This window comes from Populus trichocarpa, chromosome 12 (assembly GCF_000002775.5).
Source record: "Populus trichocarpa isolate Nisqually-1 chromosome 12, P.trichocarpa_v4.1, whole genome shotgun sequence".
Classification (NCBI taxonomy): domain Eukaryota; kingdom Viridiplantae; phylum Streptophyta; class Magnoliopsida; order Malpighiales; family Salicaceae; genus Populus; species Populus trichocarpa.
In genome coordinates, this window is record NC_037296.2 from 2,164,403 (window position 1) to 2,176,285 (window position 11,883).

Sequence of the window (11,883 nt, forward strand, 5' to 3'; positions counted from 1 at the left end):
TATCATTATTAATCAATTGTTTTGACAGACAAATAAGATGTTTTGACATTTAATTTACTGTATTGATGGTGGCTAAGAAAATGATATCACTATTAATTAATTGTATTGACAAGCATGTAAGATATTGTGATACTTAGTTTACCGTATTTGATAGTAGTTAAAGGAATGATATCGATATTATAGACTTTATTGATAAAACATGAAGGAAAGTTCTGAAACTTAATTAACTATGTTGATGGTAATTAAGAAGATTGATTTGAAATACATAAATGAGTTATGTAGATGGTGTTTATAATGAAGAATACAATATTTAGTTGTTTGTATTGATGATAACTGAGAAAATTAATGGAAATCTTAGTTTGAATAATTTGATGGTGACTTATTTGATATATACAGATTAATAAATTTATAATGTGGCGGCAAAAATTTAGAATCATTGCAAACATTAAATTGATTGTATTAGTTGAGGGAAATATATTTATGAAATAATAAATTGGTATCTAATTTTACTTTAAATGTATAATAAAATCTAGGGGTGAGCAAAAAAACTGGAAAACCGATTAAACCGAGAAAACCGGAAAAAAATAACCGAAAAAACCAAACCGAAAAAAAAACCGATTAAACTGATGAAAAATTTAAAAAAACCGGCCGGTTCGGTTCGGTTTCGGTTTTATAACCAAAAAACCGAAAAACCAACCGAACCCGACAAAAAACCGGAAAAAAACCGAGCCAAACTGAGCCAAAACCGAGCCAAACCGGAAAAACCGAGCCAAAACCGAGAAAACCGAGCCAAAACCGGAAAAACCGAGCCAAACTGGTTTGAACTGGTTTTTGCCCTAAAAAAACCGAACCGAACCGAAACCGGTCGGTTTGACTCGGTTTCGGTTTTTTTTTTCAAAAAAAAAAATTTCGGTTTGGTTACTTTTTTTGATTAAAACCGAACCGAACCGAAAATGATCACCCCTATTAAAATCCATCTCATTTAGTGAGAATGCGCTGACATTTGTTATTAGTTTATATTTTGCTTGGTATATAGTCTATGTAATTTAAGTATTATGTTATTGTAAAGATTTCCTTTTAAGATGTGTTTAATTATGCAACTTTACTTAAATATTTAGTAAATTAAACATTTTTGTGTTAAATTCCTCCATGAATATAAGAATATGAAAATTATTAATCAAAATAGAGAGTTCAATGGCATGAAACATATAAATTCATAAATAGAATAGTGAAAAGAAGTGATAGTGAATACAGTTAGAAAAGAGAATAAATATAATATTTAAAAAAGAATTTTACCTCATTTTCATTAATGTTACGAAAAACTTGGTGAAATTCTCTACAAAAATACTCATGGGCAAACTTCACTGCTAGATAAGCTGCTAGCATATACTCATGGGCAAACTTCACTGCTAGATCTTGAACATAGTAGACAAGAATCTTGACAAGACTAGTGAGGAACCAATTCCGAGCAGTGCCGGTTGTTCTAGATATTCTTCTTCATCATATCATAGAGTATATAAAATATGAAGAGTTCTGTTTATGCATGACAATGATGGGGTGTGGATAGTTTCAATGTACCAACAACAGCTACCAAAAACAAAAATATTCATCAACTTGTCGAGTGCCAAGTGCAGGTCAATTTCTCTTGTTCTTTTTTTTTTCGTAAAAAAATACGAACTTATGGAAAACCCCCTAAAAATAGTCGTGCTTTCAAGTCAAATATACGAGGCACTGCGGTTTGGCTTCAGTGGTTTTTTTTCTTTCTAAGTAAGGTATTTTGGGACTAGTTTTTGTGTATGGAGATTGACTTCACTTTCCTCCGAATCTCTGACTTAGCCAGAGGCATCATCATATACCCTCTTTATACCCTCTTTGAATCTGTGAGCTCCCAAGCTGCTGCACTCCACTCTCTGGACGTGTATTTAATTTGGGATTAATTTTTGTGTATGGAGACTAAGTGACATCCATGACAAATTTTAAAGTGAGTTATTTGTGTTTAATTAGTGTTTCTGGATAAAAAAAGATGTAGAAGAGACCTGAAAATATTTAATTGAAAAAATAGATACGAAGATACAAAATAAATTCATTTATAATCTTGGAGAGAATTTTTGTATTTTAAAAATAGAAATATAAGAAGACATGTCTCCATTTATTCTTGCTATTTTTGTCTTTTTTATCAAGAGGTAATTACTAAAAACTATGAATTAAGATTGGTATTTTCAAGAAAAAAATTCTTTTTCAAAATTTGTTTTTAGGTTATATTGGTACCAGGAAAAAAAAAGTCTCACCTTTTTTTTTATCTATTAATACTTTTCACCTCTTCCTCTTCATGTTCGATATAAATGATTGAGAGGGAGAAATATTGAGGATGCATCGTTTCAACCATATAAATGGGATTAAATGTCACCCTCCAAGCATGAAAGAGAAACCTCACCCTTTTTTGAAATGAGGGAATGGGTCTCATTTCATATTTAATTATTTATTTAATTTATCACTTATAAATAAGTATCTCATCTTTCATCTTTCATCTTTCATCATTTATTATATTTAAATTTCATGATCTATTAAGGTGTGTGGTGTCCATTAATATCATTTATAAATTTAATTTATTACAAGTCTCATCATTATCAAAATTTTCATCAATTCTTATCAAACATCTTTAAGCACTTCATCTTTTTAACACATTTTAGTTCTTTACTTCTTTTTTAATTTTGCCGGCTCAACAATTTTTTTTAAATTTTTATTAATTTGGTATCAAATATAGTATTAAATGTTAAAAAATTAATTTAACTCAAAAATTCAAGCTGTTATGTTAGATTTCAAGATATAATTTATATTATTTTTTAATATACCACCTCAGATAAAAGTTTTTTGAACTTGAAATTTATACAAACTTACAATACTTTGTGTTTTATTTTTTATCAAATAAATAAGAATGATGAAATATGAATCTCGGACAAGAGCCACAGGTTCAGATGTTCGAGAGAGTGAATATAAAAAAACATACACAATGCCTATGGCCAATTTACCGATTTGCTAGCATTCAACCAACTCGAAGTGTAGCCCAGCAAGGAGCAGAATCAGTCTTCTGCTCATTTATGGAACAATTAACGAACTCCACAGCCAAATTTCCGACTTAATGGCTGCACTTCCTCCAATCAGTTCACGCTCATCTTCATCTTCTTTGTATCCTTATTATCAATCATCACCACTAATTTTGTCTTCAAAGACTACACAGGAGGCCTAAAAGTCTTCACTATCAGACCAAATGGATCTTTAAGGTAGAGATTATCATCGAGCACAGTTCCAAGAGGCCTAAAAGTCTTCACTATATCAGGATAAGGTCGAGTTTGATGAATCTTATTATGGCCTTCAGTGTCGGTGGTTCTGTCGACGAGAGCTAGTGCTGGAGACTCAGATGGCACGTCCTGGATTCATGTGCTTCTGTTAAACATATTGTCTTCCCACTTTCCATTTCTCTGCACCGTCGATGTCAAGTGGGACATGTGTGAAGAAAGTACTCACTATTTTTTATCATGTACTTATGGTAGGGATTTGCTCATGATTGTTCAATTTTGTAGAAAAAGAAATTAATTTAGCATTTGGTGAAGGAAATACGCCAAACATAATGAATTTTATTATTGTAATAAATAATAAAATCAGTTTTTTTTAAAGAGAAAACTCTACAAAATTTATTGGTTTAATTTTAGTGGTTTTTGGGGCTTTTTATGGTCAAATTCAGTTGATTTTTATAGAATAAAGAACAAAAAATCAAATTTATAAAATAAATAATATAATTATAGATACTTAACAATATATATAAATATAATCATAAAAGTTTGTTGGAAGTAAAACTTATCCCAACACTAGAATTGTTCTCTTTTATATATTAGAAACAATATCAACTTCATGTTTTAATAAAATGACAAATTTTATGGGTGGGCTACGAGTGGAGTCGCGGGGGAGATCGAAAGAGAAGGGTGAAGAGGGGGAATGGAGCGTGTGACTATGATAATGAATTTTTGGGTTTGAGTTTTTAGAAGATAATTTTTTATTTATATCCTTGTTAAGTTAACATATATTTTAATTTTTTTTGGTTGAACTGATTTGTTTCAATAAATTAAAACTGAAACAAATTTATTTTTTTGGTTTTCTAACCATTATTATTATTATTATTTTCTCGGTACGGTGATTTTTTCAGTTTAAATAACTTTCCAGTTTTTTTTCTCATCCTATTTACATATAATTAAAAAAAAAAGTGTACTTATTTATTTATTTATGTATTTTCATCAAATACATAAAAAGCTGCTTATAAAAATCATTTCTTTAATTGCTTTAATTTTAAACAAAAAAGGGGTCAATTCATTTTTGAAACTGGGATAAATATTTGTATAAAATATCTTTCAATTATGAGTTTGGTGTAGATCTCTATCCTTTGGAAGGCGAATTCTTTTGCTTGCACGAAGGTCCCATCATTTACAATTGACAAGTACTGTAAAGTATAAATCAGCCAACCTCTTTGAAAAGGGTTTGGATTTTAAATAATTAGGTCTAGGACGTAGAAGTTTGGACCTAGCTGGGGTATGAAAAGGAAACAACATGCATCCTACCTACGTTTGCCTAACTTAATGGAAATGCAAGTTGCTATAATATACTCATGGGAAAACTTTACTGCTAGATCTTGAACAGGGTCGAGCAGCGTCGGCTGTTCTTGATATTCTTATTAATATCATGAAATATATAAAATATGAAGAGTTTTGTTTGCCATGCATGCTTGGACATGGAAATGATGGGGTATGGATAGTTTCCATGTACCTACAAAAACAAACAAAGCAAGATTGTCAAGTGCCGAGTACAGATCAATTTCTCTTGTTCTTTTATTTTAAAAAAATACGAACTTATGGAAGACCCCAAAAACATAAGTCGTAATTTTCCATTACAACATGGTTCAAGTCAAACACATGAGGCAGTGCGGTGGTTTGGCTTCAATGGTTTTTTTCTTTCTAAGAAATGTATTTTGGGACTAGTTTTTGTGTATGGAGACTGACTTCACTTTCCTCAGCAATCTCTAACTTAGATTAGGAAAATACAGTGCAAATTATTTTTAAATTTTTTTATTTAAAATAATTTTTTTATATTTTTAGATCGTTTTATGTGCCCTCCCGTACCTTCTTTGAATCTGTGAGCTCACAAGCTGCTGCACTGCACTCTCTGGTCAGGTATTTAATTTGGGAGTTGGGACTTACTTTTGTGTATGGAGACTAAGTTACATCCAAAAGAGAAATAAATGTTAGATTGAAAAAATAAAGATAAATATATAAAATAAATTTATTTTTATAATATTTTTAGAATAAATTTTTATATTTTTAAAATAAAAAATTGAAGAAGATGTGTCTTCCTCTATCTCACTGTTTTTTTTTTTTTTTTATCAAGAGATAGTTACTGCACACTATGAATTAAGATTGGTATTTTCAAGAAAAAAAATAAAATCTCTCCTTTTTTTTATCTATGAATTTTTCACCCTCTTCCTCGTCATGTTCGATACAAATTATAGAGGGGGAGAAATATTGAAGATATATGTAACGTTTCAATATAAATGGGATTAAATGTCACCCTCCAAGCATGAAAGAGAAACCTTACCCTTCTTTGAAATGAAGCGATTCTCATCGCTTCATATTTAATTATTTATTTAATTTATTACTTATTTATGTATGTATCGCATCTTTCATCATTTATTTTATTTAAAATTCATAATATATTAAGGTGTGTGGTATCCATTAATATCTTTTATAAATCTAATTTATATATTACAAGTCTCATCATTATCTAAATTCTTTTGGATTCTTATCAAACATATATATTTAAACACTTCATCTTTTTAACTCACCCTTCATTTATTATTTTTTCACCTCAACATTTTCCTTATAATTTTTAATCTCATATCAAACGCAATATTAATATTACATGGTACACGAGACAAACCTTAAACATGTTTAGGCTCAATGGTTAGTACAAAAAGCTTGTCCAAGTACACATAGCTTTTTGAGCTTTTTGTAATAGTTTTGCATGAAGTAAGATATCACTTAATTTGTGAGAAAAGGGAAGGGACAATACAAAAGGATCCCATATAAATATCCATCTGGAAAAAGCCCTCGAACTAGAACCACATGTTCAGATCTTTGAGATGGATAATATCAAAAAAATCCACAATGCGTATGGCCCATTTACCTATTTGCTAGCATTCAATCAACTTCAAGTGGTGCACAGCAAGGAGCAGAAGCTGTCTTCTGCTCATTTATTGAACAATCAGGTATTAAGACCGGCCGTGTAAAAAAAAGATATTAGTATTTCAATTACTTCCTACCTAAAATAAGCTGTATTATTTAATTGTTTGATATATTCTAAGGTATTGTCGTGCTTTTTTTTTCCTGTCTGTCTATTGTTCGAGAAAAGCTCTTTTTAGTGAGGAGATTCTTATCTTGCTGGGTAAAACCTAACCATTCTAATCATCGCAAAAAAACTAATTTTTATTTAATATTAGGAATACGACTTACGTAGAAGTTCATAATCCTAGATATTAGAAAGGAAGACAAAATATTTTCTTTTTATTTTTGAAATATTAACCCAGTTCTCGTGACTTTAATAAACTTGTTATTAAAGCCACAAATACATGCTAAGACATTTTTTTATTTTCTATGTTGTATTGAACTACGATAATAATTTATTTTTTTATCTTTGAAAAACTTGATCGTATGCATGAAAATAAAATATTTTTTTTCAGATATATATATATTTGCAACAATTATTAGAAAACCAAGTATTTAATACCAAATTTATATTTTTACAAAAAAAAAAAACAAATCATAAAATAAATACACAATAAAACCACCAATCTCTCTCCCTTTTTTTTTTTTTTTTTTGACTGAGTCTAGCTTGGCCCATATAACTAAGCTGGATCCAAAAGGCCTAACCAGGTCAGTACCCAAGCCAATAAACCGGGTGGGCAAAACAGAGGCGTGTGTGAAATGTACAGCACGCTTGCTACAGCTACAGGAAGAAGTTAATTATAAATGAAGATGCACAGTACCAATGTAATTAAAATGCAAAGTGGGAGGAATGTATGAAACTTACCTTAACTGAGACAGACAAAGACGATGGCGCTGAAACTTTTACACAGAATCGTTGGTAACTGAAACAGACGAAGATGTGAGGTTGTTGGTCGTTAACGCTCCTTTCTTCAATTCTGCCTCTTGCCTTTTTTTGGTTTCTCTCTAGTCGTTCTCCTCTCTGGTTCCTCTGTGTTTTTGTGTTCTCTGTTTTGTTCTTCTCGGTGCTTGTTCCTCCTGGTATCCTCCGTGCAGCCCTCTGTGTTGTACGTCCTGTTCTCTCTTTTCTGTTCTTCTCTTTGCTTGTTCCTCCTCTTCTCTGGTTTTTAGTTCTTCTCTCTTTTTTTCCTTTTTTTAATTTTTCAGTTCCTCTCCTTCTTTTTTTTTCACTTCCTCCCGTTCTCTGTGTTTTCCTTCTCTTTTTTCCCCTTTCGGTCGTGGCCTTTCTCTGGCTTTTATAAGGCCAGAGAATGCCATGCGGTGTAACAGTCGGCTTGGTAACGGCATGCAGAGAGATAGTAGCCGTGAAATGTGCCCCATAACTGAAGCAATTTAGTGCTTTTGCTGTTGAAACGTCTGCACTGCCTTTACTGCCGAAACAGTTGCTGAGGAAGAAGGCAATGAACAGTTGTCCAGGAAACGGCTCCGTTTTCCAATTCAAATGGCTATTTTTGATTTGGTCCTTGGGGTTTCGCGAGTTTTTAATTAAGCCCCTGGATAATTTGTAATTGGAGCCCTGTATTTTATCACCATTTACAGCACAGTCCTTGTTCTTTCTGAACTATTTAATTCAGTCCTCAATTGCTCTAAACTTTGATAACCTCTTCTAACTGCTATTATTTTTGGTTTTTTTCTGAATATTTTTTTTTATTTTCTTTTTTTTACGTGGGGATTCAAAAATAAGTAACAACACACAGTTCCTAGAGGCCTAAAAGCCTTAAACTCATCAACAAAACCTGCAAAATCACCAGGAAGATTGGAAGACTAAGAGAAGTGCTACTGCAGAATAAGGTCCCTTTTTCCCTACCATTGTCTCTCAGACTCCATGTGTTTGCATGCACAGAGAGAGAATTGAGAACCGAAATATTTGTTATTTCCAGGTCAGGAGTGTAATGTGAAGGAAGCTTTAAGATAAGGTGGATAAGATTCTTCAAATCAAGGTTTACAAATACCGTTCTGAAATTCATTCCAAATCTTCGTTTGATACTAAAATTTTCTATATCAGTTCATTTTGGCGTGTCTCAAAACTAGTATTATCACATTTAAAATATTTTTTATACATTTAAAGAAATTTAACTATATTTGTTGTTCTTAATTTCTTAATTGTTTTTGTTCTATTTCTCTCTACTAATTAATATTCATTTGCTAATATAAAGCATGATTTTATAGTTAACATAAACTACAACATACATTAACTATTACATTAATTTGACTTTTTTTCATAGAAGTAAAAAAAAAAAAAATGAACAACAGAAATCCAATACTATGAATCTGCCACTTTAATGTTGTTCCAATATCAACTCTACTTGGTATCTCGTGAGGTAAAACCTTCATTGAAATTGTACTGCAATAAAAAAAAACATATAACCTTCAGTAGTCATGAATACTTATAGTTCTATACTCATAGAATTAGAAATGTTAGACTTATCAAATGAAATAGCAAAGAAAAGATAGTCTCACACAAACTTTGCTAATAAAACCTGAAAATATCAAAAGCTTGCAAAACTTACTTGAATTTACCAAATGCATTTTTTAATTTCTTCTTGCACCATGTATGCGAGCATTCTTCTTTGTTCTTCCTGCCTTCAGATTCCATTGACGTTCAACCATGCTATGAAACCATGCAGGTCGTCTTGTTCTAAACACAATATAACCCATTGTGACTCCAAATACAAACCCACATCCATACCCCATTGCCACAACTTTCCATCCAAACCCATCTTCTTCATTAAAGTTTAATGGCGGTAATGGTGGTACCGCGCCATTGTTGCATTCTGTTAGCACTTGGATTCCACATAAACCCAAGTTTCCTTGAAATGAGCTTGCATCAAACGTGTTGAACTGCATCCCAACAGGTATGGGCCCCTCGAGTTTGTTTTGTGAAAGGTTTAAGATTGCAAGAAATGTTAGATCTGTCAACTGCACAGGAATCCTTCCCGTAAGCATATTTGAAGACATATCTAATGACTCTAGATTGGTTAAAAACCGTAATGATGATTGGATATGGCCTGTAAGGGAATTGTGAGAGAGGTTAAGTTGTTGAAGTCCTTCAAGCTTTCCAATTAGTTCTGGAATCTCACCGGTGAAACTGTTGTTTGATAAATCAAATAATCTGAAGAAACTTCGGATTTTCACAAATTCAATTTCCAACCCTTTCCATGTCATTTTTATTGAATAGGTGTAGCCAGAGTAAGTTCTTGCCGTCATGTAAATCATATCTTGATCGACAGTCATCATTCCTTCAAGACTATTGAAAAACTCTTCTGGTAATGATCCACTCAAATTATTTCCAGAGATGTCAAGAATACGTAATGCGGAGAAGGAATTAAAAGTAGTCGGACCCTTCATAAAACCTTGGAGTTTATTGGATTTTAGAACAAGAATCTTTAGCTCCGGAAGCATTCCTAGGAAATAGGGGAATGTATCCTCAATCTTATTGTTACCAAGATTAAGAAACTTCAGCATTGTGCACTTGACAATAGACATCGGTATTTTCCCTTCTAATTCATTGCCATTGAGGTTGAGATATTCCAAGTTACTTCCCTCTGAAAATGTTGATGGAATAGTGCCTCGGAGATTGTTCATGCCTAGATCCAAAATTGAGAGTCTGTTGCTGAAGTTTCCCAAACATTGTGGTGCAGAACCACTCAAGTCATTGTTGGAAAGGTCCAGGACTCGCAGGAATTTTAACTTGCAAATTGAAGAAGGAACCTCCCATGTCAAGTTACTGTTGGATGCAAGAATAAGAACTACCAAGTTCTCTTGATTGAAAATTGAACTTGGGATTGGACCATGCAAGGAGTTTTTGCTCAAATCAAGGTATTGCAATGAATTGTGTTGGAATTCACCTATATTGCCTATGAATTGATTATTATGAAGGTCCAAATTCCATAAAGAAGGGAGAGCAAATAAAAAGGATGGTATCGTCCCATTGAGTTGATTGTTTGATAAATCTAAATCTGCGAGCAGGGTTAGGTTAGCGAAAAAATCTGGAATCTGACCCATAAAATTATTGGAACTGAGATCCAAGTAACGAAGCTGCACAAGGTTTCCAAATGAAGATGGAATCTGTCTACTAAAATTGTTGTTTGTGAGGTCTAATTGAAAGAGCCGTGTAAGATTACCAAACAGAGCTAGTTTTGACCCAACAATGTTACAATTACTAAGTAACATATACTCTAACGACTTTAAATTACTGATGGAGTCATTTTCTAGATAAATTGAAATTCTTGTATCAGAAAGGTCCAACAGCCAGAGGACATTACTCACATTGGAGGAAGGAAAAGAGCCAGTGAGGCCTTCATTGTCTCGCAGAATGAGTAATTCAAGGTTTGGTAGGAGAAAGATATTACCCGGGATTTTCCCTTGCAATCCGCAACCCCAAAGGTAAAGAGATGACAAAGAAGAGGACAGATTCGTCAAGGAATTAGGTGCAACCAAAGACATATTTACAGAACTCAAATCGAGATCTCTTAGCTTGGTTAGGTTTCGAACAAGCTTGTCAAAAGAAACTGGTTCTACACTTAGATGGTTGTTTCCAGAGAGATTAAGAGAAATCAATTTGGAGAGACGGGAGACTTCTAATGGAACTTGGCCTGCGAAATTGGAATAATTTAGATTAAGATGTGTCAGATTGGAAAACTGGCCAAATCGAGAAGAAATATGGGAGGAGTTGAAATCATTGAAAGAGAGATCGAGCTTCTGAAGATGATGAAGAGAGAAGAGAGAATTATTGGAATGGAGGGTGCCATAAAGCATACTGCAAGAGAGGTTCAGTCCAGTGACTTGCCCGGTTTTCATATCACAAGTGACCCCATCCCACAAGCAGCAATCTGTACCGTCTTTCCATGACTCTGTCTTGGGTTGGCAATCCTCCCAATAAGCAGAACTCTTAATGGAAAAGGATTGTTTGAATTGAAGGAGAGAAAGACTTTGGTGATGAGCACACAAATGATTAGAAGAGGAGTGATTTAAGGAGAATGATGATGAAATTGTTGTATGAAAATGGAAGAGAAACAAAATGGAACAGAGAAATTGAGAGAGGGATAATGAAAACTTCATGTTGGCTTTTCAGGATTCAAAGTATATTTGGAATGCTGAACGATTGGGGAGAGATGAGAAATAAAGAAAGGCACTATTAGTAGTATTTATAGACAAACCAATCTTAGATTCTTCTGTTCATTCAGTTTCTGTAGTAAAAACTAAAAAGAAACCAACCTTGAGTACTAACAACTTGGTCTGTCCTTTTTCTTGACCCCAAAGTCATTTTATATATAAAAAAAATTGTGTAAGAAATGAAATTTCTTGAGCACTAACAACTAAGTTCAGAGATGTTTTTCTATACTGTATTTAGCAATGAAATTTCTGCGAAGCTTGCCTTGACCATCAACAAGGAAAACGAATGTTCAGGATATATTGTATATGAAACTGAATTCAATTGCAAATATTTCCACACAAAGTAGGTCCTTTAGTTGACTGAACCACTACCGGAAAACAGAGAAGCGTGCTAAAACTGACAAAGATCGGAGTTTCAAGGTTCTTGCCCTCAAGATTACCA

At 32.8% G+C, this 11,883-nt stretch overlaps 1 protein-coding gene across 1 annotated transcript; it reads right to left on the bottom strand.

The window, feature by feature from the left end:
• Positions 1 to 8,467: 8,467 nt before the first annotated feature.
• LOC18103652 (receptor-like protein Cf-9) lies at positions 8,468 to 11,510 on the bottom strand. Its single transcript, XM_024593007.2, has 2 exons — positions 8,837 to 11,510; positions 8,468 to 8,670 (listed from the first exon to the last, which is right to left on the bottom strand). Exon 1 carries the CDS (start codon positions 11,385 to 11,387, stop codon positions 8,859 to 8,861), a length of 2,529 nt encoding a protein of 842 aa, XP_024448775.2. The 5' UTR covers positions 11,388 to 11,510; the 3' UTR covers positions 8,468 to 8,670; positions 8,837 to 8,858.
• Between the last annotated feature and the right edge of the window lie 373 nt (positions 11,511 to 11,883).

Coding starts and splice junctions, on each gene's coding strand:
- LOC18103652 (XM_024593007.2), bottom strand. CDS start 11,387: ATGAAGTTTTCATTATCCCTCTCTCAATTTCTCTGTTCCATTTTGTTT.